The sequence below is a fragment of the Vipera ursinii genome (assembly GCF_947247035.1).
Source record: "Vipera ursinii genome assembly, chromosome: 9".
Lineage (NCBI taxonomy): Eukaryota > Metazoa > Chordata > Lepidosauria > Squamata > Viperidae > Vipera > Vipera ursinii.
In genome coordinates, this window is record NC_139523.1 from 19,412,139 (window position 1) to 19,432,158 (window position 20,020).

The 20,020-nt window shown below is 45.7% G+C and overlaps 1 protein-coding gene across 1 annotated transcript in view; it reads right to left on the minus strand.

Annotated features, from left to right (window-relative positions):
• IGLON5 (IgLON family member 5) overlaps positions 1-14,933 on the minus strand; it is a gene marked incomplete at its 5' end in the record, with an annotated part of 83,326 nt that extends 68,393 nt beyond the window's left edge. The window contains one exon of the mRNA XM_083369208.1: positions 14,873-14,933. Within this exon, the coding sequence (XP_083225334.1) occupies positions 14,873-14,933 (61 nt within the window). The remainder of the gene's footprint in view (positions 1-14,872) is intronic.
• Between the last annotated feature and the right edge of the window lie 5,087 nt (positions 14,934-20,020).

Sequence of the window (20,020 nt, forward strand, 5' to 3'; positions counted from 1 at the left end):
AGACCAGTTCAAACACTACAATGCACCCAGTGGAATCTGCTTCTTTGTGGTGTTCTTATCTTGTTTCTCAGACAATGAATGTTTTCTGAAACAATGCATATGGATAAGACCAGCCACTCCAGAGAAAGGGATGGCGGCAACGTGGAAAGGAAGGAACTGACTTGATCTAGTCCAGCGCAAAGCCACTTATTCTACATCAGTGTTTTTCCAACATGGCCACTTTAAAAGGTGAGGAACTTCAACTCCCAGAATTCCCTAGCCAGCCTGGTTAGTTGAGGAATTCTGGGAGTTGAAGTTCCTCGTCTCTTAAAGTGGCCAGGTTTGAGAAGCACTATTCTGGATGGATCTAGAAAGGTACAGCCACGTTTTGGGAATTCTTTATGATCTGCGGATGTTACTGGATCTCCATTAGACAGCAAAGGCAAGGAATGCCTTGGTACAACTACATGGACAACATCAATAGTGCCTTTCTAGGCCAAGCAGATCCAGTGATGGTTATCCCTGCCTTGCTTACATTACTGTTAGACATCTTCAGCACAACTGACAGGTGCCATATTTGAAAACTATCAGGAAACTTCAATGGTTCCAAACTCTGATAGGTGGGCTGTTCACCAATCCATGAAAATACGGACAGCGTGACCTTGTCAAGTTTGTAGGAAGAGAGTTTTTCCTTGCTTCGCTTCCTCGGGAATGACACTTGGTCTGTAGTTATTTCCATTTTTAGGAAAGGCATTAAGACATTCAGCCATGTCTTTGGAGTCCTAGCACTAATCATTTTAATGTGTTATTTTTACTGGGCTTTTAATTGTTGATATTTCATTTGAGAATATTAACAACCTTCAGTGTGTCCTTTAGGCAAAATGTGGGAGATGTGCTGAGAAACAGTTAAGAGAAAATAAGCTAGATAGGCTAGGATGGTTGATTATTACCTTCAATTCAACTTCTTTTTTTGGGGTGGGTGGGGGGAGTGGATGTCAAAAGTCAATTGATGGTCCTTACTGCCTAGCTAATGGATTAGATCAGAACATCAGCAGGATCCAAAGATCAGAAGCAGCAGGAGAAAAATGCCAGTTTTGCTGCTTCCCCCTCTTTCAGGACAAGCAAATGCAAAGCAGTGCTATAATGCTTCCTCCCAGGGCTTTTTTTCTCATAGAATGCTCAGAACGGTGTTCCGGCACCTTTTTTGGATGGAACCTTGTAGGATAGACAAGGCAGGTTGTATGACATGTGTGAGGTTTTTTTTATTTTTTATTTTAATTCCATTTATATCCCGCCCTTCTCTGAAGATTCAGGGCGGCTTACAAGCTTAGCAGTAGCCTTCATTCTATGTATAAGCCTGATTATTAGGGCTTTCACACACACACCCCAAGCGGCATTATTACAAAGTCAGCTTAATTGCCCCCAACAATTTGGGTCCTCATTTTACCTACCTGGGAAGGATGGAAGGCTGAGTCAACCTTGAGCCTGGTGGGACTCGAACCTGCACTAATTGCAGGCAGCTGGTGTTACTTAAGGAGGCATTAGCCCACTGCTCCACCAAGGCTCTTTTTAAGTTCCGGCACCTTTTTCTTTTACAAAAAAAGCACGGCTTCTTCCCAAATCTTAGAACCATCTTTGTTTTATTTACAGTACGGGTTTCACAGGCAAGAAAGTGCTCTATTGCAGATGCTTTTTTGAACAACTCTGTCTTCTACCAACACATCAAATATTCCTCCACCACAAGTTTCTCATGCACAAAAATAGACAGATTCTTTCCCGCATATCCACCCAAACAAACATTGCTAAATGGAGCGCCTTGCCAGCACCCTGATGTTTGTGCAAAGTTTCACATCCTACCCCTGACAGATGGGTCTTTTTGTCTGGCTGCTCCTTGTATCACCCTGGTTTTCATCTCCATCATCTCCTCCCACAAGGGAGGCGTTACAAATCCTGTCTTCTATTTTGTGAAGGAAATGAAAATGCTGGCTTCCACCTACAGGGCAGATGGTCATTCTTAGATGCTTCAGCAGACCTGTAAGGAAAGTTGTCCTGGGCTCCATCTGGGACAGAACAGCTGAAATTTAACGCTTCATGACTTTAGTCTCGATCCCTTAGGGAGACTGTATCCCAGGCCTTCCAAGCCATCAAGGCAGCTACGAAGAATTTGCTTCTCCTCTTCAAGCCCAAAACAAGCTGAGGCCATCCCAGCTCTTATACATTAGCTGGGTCATATCTTCACCCATCTACTGCTCCATCCCAGGGTTTCCAGCCAACATGCTTTGGACTTCAACAGAGCAAAAACAAAGACACTGCATGATGGGAGTAGAAAAGGGAAGAGCCTTGGTGGAGCAGTGGGCTAATGCCTCCTTAAGTAACACCAGCTGCCTACAATTAGTGCAGGTTCGAGTCCCACCAGGCTCAAGGTTGACTCAGCCTTCCATCCTTCCGAGGTAGGTAAAATGAGGACCCAGATTGTTGGGGGCAATTAAGCTGACTTTGTAATAATGCCGCTTGGGGGGGGAAAGCCCTAATAAGCAGGCATATACATAGAATGAAGGCTATTGCTAAGTACATTGGTTTGTGCTTCTTAGATTGTAAGCTGCCCTGAGTCTTCGGAGAAGGGCGGGATATAAATGGGATAAAAAAAAAGATGAATGAACCTCCTGACCAGAGTCCTGAGACAATTTCTATATCATTGGTTTCCTCAAACCTGGAAGAGGCCATACCTTCTGGACGGGCAGGCCAGGAAATAAAATCCTTCCTTCTCCCATTCCAGAGTGTCCAGCATACATTTCAGAGAACAAAATTGTGTTTCTGTTTCATCCATTACTAGACCTTCTCAAGAACGACAGTAGATCAGAATTCCCTCAACTTCTGGTGAGCCTGCCTTCCTTCCTTCCTTCCTTCCTTCCTTCCTTCCTTCCTTCCTTCCTTCCTTCCTTCCTTTCTTCCTTCCCAGCCAAGCTACAGAAATTCATTAAAAATAAACCGGGCCAAGGTTCCTAAAAATCACATCATTAACATATCAAACAAAACCACATGCATGCTCCACCTCCATCAATACCCAGCCTCAGTGCCTGGGGAACAGCCGGGTAATCACAGCCTTTTGGAAGGCCAATAGGTTGAGGACTGTCTCCATCTGTTTGGGGCCAGGGAAGATCTGGCTGTCCCATTTTTCCATTTGGCCATCACCTTCCTTTTCAATCTAGGAGGCATCCTTCAAGAATCTCTTTTTGTTGTTGTTATTCTTTAAATGACCTTTCCTCCACCCGTTTTCTTGTTGGCCACCCACCCTGTCACTTCTTCCTATTTCTCTGCAGAATTACGATGAAAAGGGTTCCCTAGGCTTTCAGAAAAAAACGATGAGTTGCTTATTTATTTTTTTAAAAACTTCCCTTGGCAAAAAGGTAGCGGCAGCTAAGATCAGTCCTCGGATAAGATCCTGCCGCAACCTTTCTTTGCGAGAAAGTGGACATTCATCCATCTGCTTGATTGTCTGCCCTACCTGGTTTCTATCACACACTGGATCGAGGCAGATGTCTTTTGCTCCTACTCCACAACTGCTTTGCCTTTAGTCTGGAGGCTGTCTGGTTCTCCACGGATTTAATCAGGGGCGCCTAGGACACAAAGCTGAAATTTTGACAGGGGAACTTCCAAAAATGAAGGGAACGAGAGCAGCCAGCTTGGTTTTTATGCCTGGGGCTGGTGGTTTAACTTGTCTGGTTCAGCTATGTCATCTGCCTTCCACATTTATGACTGATTTCAGACCTGGTTGCAGGGCAGTGACAGATCGGATTCATGTGAATTATATCATCATATTATCCAAGTGCAATAGACACTGGCAGCCATCGTTTCACACAATGCACTAGACACCAGGTTCAGAAAACACAACTGCCCTGGGAACAAATTGGGTGTCAACCTACAGAAACCACAGGACCATGCATGAAGTTCCACTTAAACATGCCTATGCACAGAAATACTCTCAACTAATTCTTAGTAGCTGCTAGAAGTTAGATGTCAACTAAAATCACCTCTGGGTGAACTGAGTATGTTTGTGGCTATGTAAGGATTCTAGGCTGATCCCTCTTTTGACTCTGCCCTTCCTTCTACACCAACCAACTACTGGTATTCATCTACTTATGACTATAATGGAGTCCAGAATTTCCTTTGCCAAGCAAGGTAATTATTAAGTGAGTCACATCCGATTTTACCATCCTTTTTACCACAGTTGTGCGAATTCACTTAACAGCAGTTGTTAAGCGAATCATGTTGTTGTTAAGCAAAACTAGCTTTCCACATTGACTCTGCTTATTGGAAGCTGGCTAGGAAGGTCTCAAATGGTGATAACATGACCCCAGGAGAGGGGTCCTCAAACTTGGCCACTTTAAGACTTGTGGACTTCAACTCCCAGAATTCCCCAGCCAGCATGTCTGGCTGGGGAATTCTGGGAGTTGAAGTCCACAAGTCTTAAAGTGGCCAATTTGAGGACCCCTGCCCCAGGGTGTTCTAACCATAGAAAAATGCATGCCAGTTGCCAAGAGCCCAGATTGGATCTTGTGACTTTGGGGGATGCCGTGATGGGCATAAGTGTGAGGACTGGTCTTCAATCACTGTTTTTCAATATTATTGTAACTTTAACCTGTTGCTAAATGAATGAGTATAAGTTGAGGATCCCCTGTATATTGTAATTTGGGATCTGCCCAAAGTGTGTTTCACCTTTAGCAAGGTTAACATCTCAAGAATTTTTATTTTTTATTTTATGAATTTATTTTTATCCTACTTTATTATTTTAGGGGGCAAACACATCCAACATATCTTCATCCTATTTTCCCCACAATAACCCTGTAAGGTGGGCTGGGCTAAGAGGGAGGAAATGGCCCAAAGGCACCCAGCCAGCTTTCATGCCTAAAGTGAGACTAGAACTCACCATCTCCCAGTTTCAAGCTTGGTGCCTTCACAACTAGGCAAAACTGGCTCCTAAAGCTTTGCCCGTTCAGTTTGTTATCAGAGCACGTATTACTCACACAGCAGTTGTGAGTAATACGTGAACACAAGCCTGGTCTAGCTTTCTTCAGCAGTTAAAGTCCCATGTAGCAGATACTTGATAGCACCGCAGGAATGGCTTATGTGACTGCAAAGTGGCTGAGGAGTTGTCTTTTTGAATATGATCTACAGACACAACGCAATGAACCACAAACTATGCAGCCTCAAATGAGTGTTTTGTACAAACGCAACTTCGGGCCACGGCTCCTTCCTCCAAGGCTTCATGATCTGAAAGGTCACAAGCAGCCAGTTGTGTTTCCCCCAAGGTGCTAACAAGACTCCTGTTAATCGTGTTAGCCCAATTAAGTCAGCCACAGCTTTCTGCTTCACACATTGCATTTTGCCAAAAATCCTAGAACCGGGCGGGTTTTGTAGATTGTGCTGAAGCAGGAGCAAGGAAATGACATGATGGCTTAGAGCCATCTTTGAACTCTGTCCCATCTGATGAAACCTCCAAAGTCAGAAGCAAGCAGGGCGATATTTCTTGCGGGAAATAAGAAGATGGCATCCTGCAAGAGCTCGCTCCCCATTTCGCCCCTGCAAGCAAGATAAGACTTGAAGTGATGAACAAGTAAATGCAAACAGGCTGGTTTAGGATGAATTACTATGGCCACATAGTCCAGGTCAGAGGTCCCCAACCTTTTGGACACCAGGGACTGGTTATGTGGAGAGAGGTTTTTCCGTGGACCAGAGGGTGCGTGGTTTTGTGTGCTGACTGCATCCCGTGGATGGGGCTTTGCTTGTTTGTGTGGACCGGTTGCTGACATGCCGTGGGCTTGGCACTGGTCCATGGACTGAAGGTTGGGGACCTTTGCTCCAGGTGATGGGCAAAAGCCACGTAAAGAGATGTGAACTCTGCCTTTGGGCAGCATACAGGTAGTCCCAGACTTATGACCAAAATTGAGCTCAACATTTCTGTGGCTAAGTGAGACATTTGTTAAGTGAGTTTTGCCACATATTACAACCTCTCTTGCCACAGTTGCTAACCGAATCAACGCAGTTGTTAAGTTGTTAAATGAATCTGGTTTCCCCACTGTCTTTGCTTTGCTTGTGAATTCTTTGAATCTGGCAATCCTTCCCTATTTGATCATCATTCCCAGGGCAGATGATGGACAGCAATCCATAAGATTCCCTCCATGCCTTGATTATTAACAAGGCTCATTCCTCAAAATAATAAAAGGACCCTATAGTTCAGCTTTAGTGCTAATTAACTTTGGCCTTTGGGATTGTTGCTTAATTGAAGTAATCTTAACTTGTTGCAATGCCTGTTTAAATCAGTGCTCTATTGATGAAAAAAAATACACAAAAGGGACAAGAGATGAGAAAGAGAAGGCATAAACCTCCTATCTATGTTTGTGAGATGATGAATGACAGAAGCTCCCATGGAGGAGGTCAAGAAAGTCAAGATGGTGACCATCTTGACCTTTGACCTCTCAAGATAAGATAAGATAAGATAAGATAAGATAAGATGATGATAAGATAAGATGAAGATAAGATAAGATAAGATAAGATAAGATAGGATAGGATAGGATAGGATAGGATAGGATAGGATAGGATAGGATAGGATAGGATAGGATAGGATAGGATAGGATAGGATAAGATAAGGTAAGATAAGATAAGATAAGATAAGATAAGATAAGATAAGATAAGATAAGATAAGATAAGATAAGATAAGATAAGATAAGATATAAGATAATCTTTACTGTCATTTTTTACTGTGGGCACAACAGCACACATCAAAAATGAAATTTAGTTGCCCGCTCTCATAGTGAAACAGATACATGACACACTCCTAAAACATACTATATACAACATATGTATAGACCCACACCCCTACATATACATAACAATAAAATATTAAATACTGTCGATCTTGAATATATAACACACATCTAATAGCCATCTACCTAACACTGAAGAATTTCAGCAGCATTTTAAAAACTACTACAGGCAATCCTCAACTTATGACCACAATTTTCATTGCTAAATAAGGCAATTACCAAGTGAGGCACACCCAATTTTACAACCTGTTACATTAAGTGAAAAACACTACACTTGTTAGTGAATCATATACTCATTAAGCAAAGCTGGTTTACCCCATTGAAGCCGTTGCTTGTCGAAAGGTCACAAACAGTGATCAAATGACCCCAGGATGTTGCAATAGTTGTCCCAAATTTTGATCATGTGACTATTAGGGATCCTGCAACAATCCTCCATGCAGGAACTGCTCATAAGTTTCTTTTTTCGGTGCTACTGTAACTTTGAACAGTCACTATATGAATGGTTGTAAGTTAAGAACTACCTATATTTCATCATGGCATTCATGCTGATGAGTTGCTGAGGACTGACTCTTACTTGATGGCAGATCGTCAATCAATCAATCACCTTCATGGACTAATCCCTTCATTGACTACATAGAGTATTATCTTGAGTACACGCGTAGCATGGTTGAGGCGGGTTAAGCCGGGGAAAGCAGTGTGGAAGGTACAAATAAGAATAATTACTTTCTTGATGGTAGCCATTCACAAAATATACTAGTCAATACCGTATTTGAGGATGCCCTTCAAAAGTATATTCAACCCCCACAACAGGACTTTTTTTTCCTCTTTTACAAGATTTATCTTCCAGAAGACATCTCAGAAAAGTATTCCCACCTATTTGAAATGGAAGATTCATAAGGTGGAATTTGATCCCAGCAGTCGGAAATGAATCAAATTTAAGTCTTCAATCTTGGAGCAGGCCCGTATACAAATTTAACCCCCAACATTCCCAGGACCCTCCCTGTGATCTTTCCCTGTTCACTGGAAAATTCTGAAAATAGTTTATGAACACTTTCGGCCAAAGGGGCTTGGGATTGTTCGTTCAAACTTTACAAAGAAGGCCAAGAGGTCAAGAAATGGGATCAAAGCTCCCTCTACAGAAACAGCATCCATTCATTAGACAGAACATATGACAAATGAAAAAAAAACTTGCTCAAGCTTGACCTTTTTTTAAAAAAAAAGTCTTTCAATATAGCTTTTTAATTCATACAGTCTTGGATTCCCAAGCACAGCATTTCATTTTATTAATTTTATGGATTTTCTTTTCTTTTTTTAATGCCTACAAATCAATCTTGTCTTCTATCTAGTGACCACATGGACAAGTCCCTGTAATTTTCTTGGCAAGAATTTCAGAAGGAAGTTGCCATTGTCTCCTTCCTCGGTGGGTGAGAGAAAGTGACTGACCCAAGGTCACTCAGCTGGCTATGTGCCTCAAGCAGGACTAAAACTCACAGTCTCCTGATTCCGAGCCTTTAACCACTAGACGCAATATAGAGAGACAGAATTGCAGAAGAAGAAATCAGACAGGCTTTGTAATTAAATTAGCACACAACCTGGGATCTCTCTAAGAAAGTGCTGTTGATCGGTATCATCACAAATCTGTACTAGGCAATCTGATTAATTGCAAGGAGTCACATTTGTTCCACTTGGCGATCTAAATTGTGCTGATCAGCTTATCTAGTTATTTTCACCGTGGATATCTGTAACTTTGCAATGTCCTGAGGCCCTAAAGTGAATCATGGAAATGAATTGAATCAACCCAGGCTGGACTCTCCCAACTCTTGCCAGCTTAAACAACAACATATTTGCAATGTGTAATTTATTCCACTTCAACAAATAAAGCAACGAGACATCTCTCTCCACCTTCCAAGATACAGACGTCCTGCTCAGCTTTGCTATTCATTTCCCACTGCTCAAACAAATACTGGTTGGTGAGATTATAGTGCACTGCAGAAAAATTCTCTTGACCCTTTTTTCCCCCCCAAGCAGTGTCTCATTTAGCACCGTGAAGACAATTGGCTATCAAAATTTGTTTGCAAAGAAAAGAGAACATTGTTGCAATCCCATGAACAGTGTTGGATGTTCTAGTATGTGTTTGGTTCTCAGCTATAGTATATCTTAAGTAATTACAAGATGTTGTTTCATATAGCTACCAGCTGAAAAATCCCCAACTGGTTCTAACTATTTATTTTAATTTTTCCAATCTCATGCCTTTCAGAAATGCTGGGATCCGAACTTCCAGATTCTCAGCCAGGATTAGCCAAGATGACTGAGAATTCTGGGAGCTGGGAGTTCTAGCGTATCCAAAAGGCACCAAGTTAAGGAATTCGTTTAAAAAACAAGACAGTTATGCAAAAAAAATTGTGTGTGGAAAGTGAGATTCTCATACTTCTTTATGATGGTGAAGTGAACAAAGTCTCTCTCACTCACACACAGAGAGAGAGACACACACACAGAATGTGAATATCTTGCCTTATCTACAGTAGTCCTCAACTTACAACAACAAGGACCAGGATTTCTATTGCTATGCAAAGAGTCATGCCCCGATTTTATAACCTTTTTGGCCACGGTTGTTAAATGAATCACTGAGGCTGTCATGTGAATCACGTGATTGTTAAGCAAATTCAGCTTCCCTCATTGACTTTGCTTCTCAGAAGCCAGCTGGGAAGGTCACAAACTGCGATCACACAACCCCAGGACATCCCAACCATTGTTAAATGCATGGCAGTTGCCAAGCGCCCATCTGGCGTACCTGGTAAGGCTGACAATAACAGAGGATGGCTCTACGCTTTAGGCCCTGTTTACTTCCACAAAACATCTGTCCAGCCTCTATTGGGTACTGAATGCTGGGCAATGCAGAGAGGTTTAGAAATATTCTCGTGACCTAAACTATTTGAAAAAGGGACGCGGTGGCTCAGTGGGTTAGGACGCTGAGCTTGTCGATCAGAAGGTCGGCAGTTTGGCGGGTCGAATCCCGAGTGCCGCGTAGCAGAGTGAGCGCCTGTTACTCGTCCCAGCTTCTGCCAACCTAGCAGTTCGAAAGCACGTAAATATGCAAGTAGAAAAATAGGGACCACTCCGGTGGGAAGGTAACAGCGTTCTGGGCGCCTTTGGCGTCTAGTCATGCCGGCCACATGACCACGGAGACGTCCTCGGACAAGCGCTGGCTCTTCGGCTTTGAAGGAGATGAGCACCGGCCCCTAGAGTCGGAAACGACTAGCACACACGTGCGGGGGAACCTTTACCTTTACTTTTAAACTATTTGAAAACACATTCTTCCTTTTTTTCCTCTCTAGTATGGTCCCTCTTGTCAGAACAGTGTAGTCTTGGAGTAAAAGTGAAGTCTCTCAAGTAACCTGTTTTGAAGGTCCTTCCACTTAGGTCCTCTGATCAAGGGATCCCTAATCTGCAAACCTGGGCTCACAGATCCTGTCACAATATTGATCTGAATTGGTTTCTAGCATTTCTGCTTTTTTGTGCCATTATTGGTGGTATGGAACTGGCTATTTCCTCCTTGACCACATGAAGTACAGCTTAGAAATCCTGCTGGCCATTTTGTAGGCAGCCTGTCCAACCACACTTGCCTACTCTGTGGACCCGCATATTTTTAATTGCTTTCTTGATTCTAACAGTAGCCATATTGTCAAGGCTTAGAATTTGGATTTTCCATAAATCGGCACTTTCCAGTCAAGGAGGTTTGTCTCCCTCGGGGAGATGAAGACCATCCAGGCAAGGGGTGATGAAGAACCTTTTCCTTTCACTGACTTGTTTTCGTTGTTTAGTTGTATTCATTTTGGACAGGGGTCTCCAAACTTGGCAACTCTTAAGACTTGTAGATTTCAACTTCCAACTGGCTGAGGAATTCTGGGAGTTGAACTCCACAGGTCTTAAAGTTGCTAAATTTGGAGACCCCCTGATTTCAGAGTTTTTTTAGTGGAGGTGTACATTTTAAGATTACACTCAAGGGAGGTGTCATGCCAAAAGGTTTAGGAGTCCCTGAAAGACTAGGCTTCAGTCCTTAACATTTGCAGACAGAAGAACTTTGTTACTAGATCTCTCTATTTGTGCCCTCTAACCCTTAAGTCTTCCTAAGTGACAGTAGCATTCTCCACCCACCCTTTGACCATTTCCATGGAAACTAATCAAGGAGAGGAGCAACCTAGAACTAAGGAGAAACTTCCTGACAGTTAGAACAATTAACCAGTGGAACAACCTGCCTCCAGAAGCTGTGAATGCTCCAACACTGGAAGTTTTTAAGAACAGACTGGACAGCCATTTGCCTGAAATGGTATAGGGTTTCCTGCCTGAGCAGGGGGTTGGACTAGATGACCTCCAAGGTCCCTTCCAACTTTATATTATTATTATTATTATTATTATTATTATTATTATTATTATTATTATTATTATTATTATTATTATTATTATTATTATTATTATTATTATTATTATGCTGTCAACCTTTTAGGGTAGGCCAGGTTAGGAAACAGACAATGCAAAGATAAGCAGAATCTGCTCAGTTGTTGGAGGGTTAAGAACAGAATCTTGAAAGCCTACCAGCTTTCTTCTGCCTTGTCTTACAGGTAGTCCTCAACTTACGATTGTAATGGAGCCCAGAATTGTAAGTCATAGAGGTCATTAAGCAGGTCACCAGATCACCCAAATGAATGACATTTTCATGGTGGCCATTAAGTTAACCTACTAATTCCGAATGGGCATTTTTGCCAGAAACTATAAATAAGCACTGGAAACTGGGGGGGTGGGATGTCAAAAAACATGGTGATGTGACTTTAGGATGCTGCAAATAGCCACGAAGTTGTGCTGGTTGCCAAATGCCCCAAATGCAATCATTTGACCATGATATGTGTGTGTGTGTGTGTACATCATAACTTTGAAGTCATATCCTAAGTATCTTTTTGGGGGGGCTCCATGCAACTTCAGGTGTAAATAAAAGCTACCTGGATGTTAAACAAATCCGAGTTCCTTTCTCACTCCTACCCCTTTCCTAAGACCAAGTTGCCCCTTACTTTCCCATCCCTGTTCCTGCATTCCTTCTTCAAGGCTCCCTCTGAACAGTAGCCTTCTACTGAAGCCCAGTACTGACCCTCAAGCCTTCAAAGCCCATGCTGACATCATTGTGACCTCTTTCCAGGACGTGCAGGACATTTCAATTCTGCCTTTGAAGTGTGCTGGAAACTCATCTGCTGCTTCACTAGGCAGAACAGGGTTGGCCGACCCACCACTTGGACTTTTCATTACCTCGTCTCAGTCCAGTGACGCCACTCCTCCGCACTCAACCACAAACACTTCCAGATTTACCAGCTCCCTGCATTGCCAATCACACTGAGACCGAAGCTCCCCAGATCCAGCTCTGCCAATAAAACTGCTCAGTGTGATGACACCACTGAGGTGGCACCAAGCAAAAAGGCCTGCTTGGCAATGCCACACAGCCAGCCAATGAGAACCGTCTGCTCTGCAAAGGAGGTGGGCTTTAGAACACATTCTGTCCATGCACAAAGCCCCCCTAGGACCTTCTCTGGATCTTCTCGGGCTCGACAAGGAACAACAAGGAGGAGGGCTTCTAGGTTCTTTGGGCTGAGCTTTCCAGAAAGAGTTTGATGCAGCAGACGCAAACATCCCAGTGGCCTCTTAAAGGCAAGCAACTCCACCATCAGATGGATCTGACAGCTGGTGGCATAAGAGCCAGCCAAGGAAAGCAGATGCCAAGAGGATTTTGCTCATCTTCAAGGTTCCACAAGACTCTTGCTTGTACATGCTAAGAATGCCAATCAACCATCTGCAAGTGTGATCAACTCAGCAATGCTAAAAACAGAACTTCAGCATCAACAGAGGCCCAGGCAAAGCTGAGCAATCATCAAAAGCACGCTCAGGAAAACATTAGCAATATCAACACTTCCTATCGTACCACTTGTAAATCTGGAAAGAGAGAGCTCTGTTTTCTCCCCCCCCCCACTTTTTTTTTTCAGGACCAGATCTCAGATGCTCGGAGTTAAATAGCTTGGCAGTTGCCTCCAGAAATCAGAGATGAATCATCCAGAATTACTCCCTCAAATCCATTACCACAGGGTATTATTATTGTAGAAGACTAAGATTACCACTTGGTAAATGGACTTTAGGAAATGATTAGGGAGATTCCAGGAAAGACAGATTGGTTCAAAGCAGCTGGGTTTTATAACTTAGTGGAGCCTCTCCATTCAGGGATACTCTGTCTTCAAATGATAAATGTCAGGGAAAATGACAAGAGACGTCTCGCTATGATTGTTTAATGCTACAAAAAAAGATCTTTGGTCAGGTCCATCTGTTGTGATATTAGGAAAGCCACTCCTGGCATTTTAAAAAAGCTGATCTTAGCATTAGCAAATTCTATACCATAGCAAATTCAAGGTACTCCAGGAACCTAATAAGTCCTATCAATGCCAGTCCTGGCATCTGCACCAATGCGTGGCACCATTGTTTAAATCACGTCACCCCTTGTGTTGTTGTCGTGTCTATGCTGTGAGAATAACAGGTCTGTTATTCTTCCAAGGCCTGGGATGCTGGTTTGAGATTTATCCCAGGAAATGTGGAGTTTGAAAGGCAGGCGACAGGAAAACCAGGGTTTGAGTTTGCATAGCAACCTTTTTCCTGCTTAACTGAAGTAACCCATTTTCCGGGTTTGTACACCACTCTGAGGCACATGGGTCTGAGTTGGCACAATACACCAACCTACGCCACCCCTCCCCACGAAACCTTAACACCCATCAAGGTTAAAACCACAGCAGCTTCACGTATCCTGCAACTGCAGTTGGGAAGTTTGCAAGGCTCTCGGTTAAGTATGTTGTGCGAACACCACGCTACTGAGTCTATAGGCCTAACTTGCAGGGCAGTGCGGTTTGTACAGCTTTGCAGACCTCATCATCCCTTTGCAACACATAGCTGGATCTCTCCCCTTCCATCTGTCTTCCATCTCCCTTTTGGCTTCTAGTCTGTTTCCGTAAATTCTCCAAGCCTCAGGAGCGTTACCTATAGATTCCCTCCTTCTTCTTCCAGCGCTTCTTCCTCCCTGCAACTCTCTCCCGAGTCCTGCGCATATTACACAACCTGCCTTTTTTTTTTGCTCTGGATTTTGCCCAAACAGACGAGTCCATGCAGCTGGACCCTGGCAAAAGCGCTCGGCTCCGCTCTCTCACGGCAACTCGTCCCTTCCCGTTTCTCTTCGGGCAGCCCCAGCGCGATCTGGGCTCCCCACCCCCCACCACCACCTCTGCCGAGGACCCTCTGCAGGTCTTTGCCGGGTCTGATCTTTTCCACCGCCGCCCACGGCAGGGAGGGAAAAAGCCACATCCAGCGCCAGAGCGAGGTTGGCAGGCAACCTCGCGCTTTCCACGAAAGAGAAGGCAGGCTGCCTCCTCTGCTGAATATGCATAAGGGGCCACAATTGTGCATTCCTACAGCACGCCTGCAGTTGTTGTGACATCTCCGCGGAGGGAGGGAGGGAGGGGGGGCGGAAAGGGGGGGTTTCCAAAGGCAATGCAGCCGTGACATCCGACGTGACACAAATCTGCAGAGCAGGGAGCGGGACCTCCAGGAAAGGCGCAGAAAGCGGGAGTCTGCCCCCAAAGCGGAGGGGACGGCGGGTACAACGTCTAGGGGCGCCGGGGGACCCTCGCCGGGACTCAGCCCCTCTTTCCCCCTCCCCGTCCCCTTTCCAGATGCATAGGTACCATTGCGCTACCTTCGTGGCACGCAACCCCTGTTGTGATTCCCGCCGGCGGCGCGCGCGTGCATTCCTACCCCCCCCTCCGCGCACGAACCCACGCGTGCCCAGAGACGCATTGGGCATTCCGTCCGCGCACGACTTCACTCCCTCCCAGCTCGGCTTGAACCGTCTCCCCACCCCGCGTATACACAAACACAAACACACACACACACACACACACGCGGCGGCGGGGGGGCTCCTTCCTCCTCCCCGGTCCTTTCCACCCACCCCCCACCCACCCCGAGAACCCCGGCGCCGACCGGGATGGCGGTACCTTGCGAGAGGAGAAAGAAGCTGATCTTGCAGAGCAGCGCGCCCAGCAGGACGCGGTTCATCTCTCCGGCTGGTCCTGGATGGAGACGAGGGGAATTCTGCCGCCGCCGCCGCGGCAGGAGGAGCGGCGGGAAAGAGGGGGGGACGGCGGAGGAAGGGACGGGCTGGCTCTCGCATTCAACCCGCCAGCCTTGCTGCATCTCATAAGGGGCGGGGGGGGAGGATGGAGAGGAGGAGGAGGAGGAGGAGGAGGAGGAGGAGGAGGAGGAGGAGGAGGAGGAGGAGGAAGATGGTGGGGGGGAGAGAGAGAGAGAAATAGAAAGAAAGCTACCGAAGGGCTTGAAAAATTTGACAGACAGTTGGGCAGAGACGAGGGACGCCCCCGAGTGGACCAATCAAGAGGAGGCCTGGCTTGGGAAAGGGCGGAGCATGCAAATGAAGCCGATGGGGGGGGACCACCAATGGGTGGGAGGGATGGCGGGGGGGGGGGTCGCGCTGCTGATTGATGAGGGGCTCTTTGTTACTGCAGCAGGGCTGGGGGGGAGAGAAGGGACGCCCCCCCCTGTCCACGCAAACGGCTGGGGAAACCCACAGGGATCCCCCTGCTGCCCTTCCCCGAGCGCCCCCCCCCCACTCAAAAACTGCCTCCGGGAGGGGAGGTGGGGGGTCTTCCGTAGGGAAAAAGAGAGAGCAAGGAGAGAGAGTGAACCTTCGCATTCCTCGCCTCAATTCCGCCCTCCTTACTTTCCCCAGTCGGGTCGCCTCCGGGGGGGGTCTCCTCCGCCCCCTCCCCCCACGTGGTTGCTCTCTAAGCCCCCCCCCTCCGTGATTCCTCTTCCCGGGTCCCTCCGTCATCCCATCCATCGACAACGCGTCCAGCTCAAAAGGAGCAGGGGGGGGGGGAAGCAGGATTCGGCTGCCTCCTCTGCCGTGCGCTGAGATGGAAAGCACTCTGCACATGCTCGGAGGCCTCTGGATGTGACCGCTGGACCGGGGAAAGGAAAACAGGAGAGGAAAATCGCAGCGGGCCACTTATTCCAGACGCTGGGAAGCCCAAAGGCAAAGCTGAAGCCGGATATTCTGCTTCCAACGTTGCCTGCTACCTGAGCCCGTTCTAGCACCTTCCCTGCCTGGTATTCAGCTAACCAGCATCTCTAAACTCTTCTCTCACCCAAGCTAAGTTTCTGCAATGAGGCAGTCCTGCCTAGGCTAAGTTATACGTCCAAGGTGTGCTACTACCTTTCTTAACACACTCGCCAAATCTCCCTATAATGAGTAAAATTCATGGTGGGAACAAACCACAGATCTCAGCTGGGGGAAAAAAACAACAGGTTTGATGGTCTGATCAAGAAGCTGGTGAGGCTTCTGTTTGATCAGCTTTATGTCAGATTAGAGATGGAAGGGACCTTAGAGGTCTTCTAGTCCAACCCCTGCTCAAGCAGGAGACCCTATAGTATCATTTCAGTCAAGTGACTGTCCGGTCTCTTCTTAAAAACCTCCATTGATGAAGAACTCGCAAGCTGTTCCATACATTGACTTGGTGGTGTTCTGACCACAAGCAGTGGTTAGCTTAACCATTGGATAAGTTGCTATTGGTTGGTCTTAGCCAAGCCTGCAGATCAGGTGTTGAAAAACCAGACTAGCTGGATTCATGTGCTATTCCGGCCAAGCATAGTATGGTTCAGCAAGTTTCACAAACCTGGTTTAAGTAAACCATGTTAGCCCAACTGGGATAAAGCAGAAGGTTTAAATGCAGATGCTGCAATAATATACCTTCCTTAGAAGGACAAATCTCTACATCTCACTCTCGTGGAATCCCAGTGTCCTTCACAGGTTGTTCTGGAGATCCAGCTTCCAAAAGTTGGTGCTTTTGTTGACTTATCACCCACTTCTTCAGCTGCCCCCCCCCCATCCCTAAACCTTCCAAAATGCATACTTGGAAGCCCAGAAGAGATCTCTCAGAAGATGTAGCAACTTCGTCTACAAAGCTGGTTTTGCATCAATAACGTAGCTTTTCTGGATTCCCTGACCATTTTATTCCACTTCTCCACAAAACCCATTCCTCAGATCTAATGTTTTTCTGGTGAGGCTTTCTGATCCACAAAGGATCTATCGGAACAGCTAATTGAGGCCATTCAGGATTTACTTGAGCAAGGTGAGAAGGTCCGTCCCGTGCCATATTCTCCAGTCCTTACCATCAATACCTTCTATTTCCACGGCACAATTTTTCTTTGATCTGTCTAGGTGGCCCATCCACCCTGGCATCAGGTTTATGATGGAGAGAAGAACAAGGTAGACCTGGATTCATGATGCCTGGGGGGGGAAGGGGGGCTGAGGAGGCAGGGCCAAGGATGACACAAGGATGACAACATCACATAGATGCCATAACTCATATACCTCCTAGACCTTGTAGTACAGTGATACAGTTCTGGCATTTGGTGATGATAGCATCAATTTGTGCCACAGTTTTGACACCAGAGGATGCTGTGCTCTGGATTCAAGTTCATCCTCAACCGTGGAAGCCCAACCTACCTCGCAAAGTTGTTGTGATGGAGCGAAATAAGTTGGGCATATTTTACACAGCCCTTTAATTCCTGCTAGAAAAATAAAGAGACAGAAAATGCAGTAAATCTGTTGACTGAATAAAATAGGTCCAGAGGGAAAGAAATATGATGCCAGCATGGGGCAATGGTTGAGTTATTGGACTAGGACTTGGGATGACCTGGGGCTGTTGGGCTAATCATTCTCTCGCAGCTCAATCTGTCTTGCAAAGCCTCATTTTGCTCCTGGAGAAAAGGCAGAGAATCAATCAATAGCAACAACAATTAATAACGTTAGAGTCTGGCATTTGGTAGAATGTCAGCTTTATGTTCTATCTATCTATCTATCTATCTATCTATCTATCTATCTATCTATCTATCTATCTATCTATCTATCTGGGATCCACAGGGATTGCTGACCATGTCTAACAGTTGCCTACTCATGAGGACATCCATACATTATGCACCCACCTAAAAATACCCTCTGCGAATGTGACAACAGACCAAACTCCATCTTCCAGGAAGTGAGCCTCAGCCCGTTCTTCAGCGCTGAAGTTGCCTAGCTAACCATTGCCACTCCTACCAAAGGAGACCAATATCCAAGCATTGTTGCATGGCTCGTGACAAACCTTATTTTGCTCCCCCCAACCTACTATATTTCCCAATTGCCCCATGGAAAGCTTCCCCTTCCAGAGGAAGCTGCCTACTGGCTGTTGGGGTGAAGGGCAGCCAAGTCAAGGGTGCCTCCTAGCAAGGCTCTCTCCAGCCTCTTGAGAGCATAGTTGCAGCCACATCGATGCTGGTGAGCTGGTGATGGATGCTAATTACCAAGGATTTAATTGTTCCTCTTTACACCATTAACGAAGCACTCAGCTTCTGGGATAGGGAGAGAGTCATTAATATGAGCTATTCCCAAGGAATTCAATTGCAAGAGGGAGGGAGCCCTGAGCTTCTCCTTCGTCTCTTTTGCTCTGCTCTGTTGACTTCATCTCTCTCCAGGATGCCTGATGCCCATTTCATCCCTTGATGCTCCTTAACCAGCCAAGAGGAGGGGGCCGCAGCTCAGTACTAAGGGGCACACACCGGTTTGCAGAAGGTCTTGGTTTCAGCCCCCACCATCTCCACGCAGGACTGAAACTCTTTTGAGTTGGAAGCCTTTCCCAGGGTTGCTGAATTATAAATCCCAGCATCCCTCACCATGAGTAGAACTGCACTTTGAGAATAATTGGACATGTTCCCCACTTCTAATGGCCAAGATGGACCCAGTCTGGCTCAAACACTGAATTCACACAAGGTTTGGCTTAGCACAGTATAGCACATAAAGCCACAACTGCTCAGGTTTTACACCATACTCCACTGTAGTTTGTGGTTTGCCACCACAGTGGGTCTGCTCATCTAAACTAGGGCAAACTATATCCAGGACTGCAAGAATCCAGATGACTGCTAAGCAGTACCAAAGAGTGACCGAGTGTATTTCTTGGTCCAGATCCATGAGGCTGATCCCCTAGGGTGATCTGTGGCCTGGCTTTCATTGCACAACCTTCACTCCAGCTGTTTGCAGCTTCCTAAATTTCCATTAAACCCCCAAAGAATTCATTAGGAGGAAATGCCTCCCGTGGTGCTTTGTAGGAAGCAGAACTACTGTCATCATTAAGGGGGGAGCTTTCCCTTGAGAGATGAATGGAGACGTTTCTTTTCCCTGTAGAAATTTGGGGGAAGCATCCCTCATTTTGCTTCTCCATCTACAAAAGTGCAGGGGCGTTTCCCAGCCTCTTTGTGGCCAGCTGTACAGAGAATGCTGTCTTATGCAAGTTTACTCCATCAACCTCGTATTTCAGCTGGCCGTGCTCCCAAATCAGAGTGCAGAAGGATTGCAATGTTTAGGTCAGGGGTAGGCAACCTTGGCTCCTTTATGACTTGTGGACTCCCAGAATTCCTGAGTTAGCAGTAAGTTGAATTCATGAACTTACCAGTGTAATTGAATGCAGTTACCATCATAAGTCATGGATCACCACACGACTGCACTGATTTTATTACCTGTTTGCAGTGGTCTTTAAACAAGTGTGCAATTGTTAAGCCAATACAGGTAGTCCTTGACTTTATAACTGTTCATTTAGTGACTGTTCAAAGTTACAACGGCATGGAAAAAATGACTTATGACCGTTTTTCGCACTTACAACCCTTGCAGTCATGTGATCACAATTCAGCCACTTAGCCACTGGCTCATATTTATGACGGTTGCAGTCTCCTGGGGTCACATGATTCCCCCTTGGTGACCTTCTGACAATGGGGAAGCCAGATTCACTTAACCACCATGTGATTCACTTAACAACTGTGGCAAGAAAGATCATAAAACTAGGGCAAAATTAACAACTGTCTTGCTTAGCAGCAGAAATTTTGGGCTCAATTGGGTTCGTAAGTTGGGAACTACCTGTACCTTGTACTACAGTCGTTAAGCAAATCCATGGTCGACAATGGGCATTTTTTGACGGAAACAGAAGTAAATGCCAGTTTCCAGCAAAACCTGTCACGAAATGAGGTTGTGTGACCACGGGATTCTGCAAACAGCCATGAATGCGGGCCAATTGCCAACAGCACGAAAGATCACA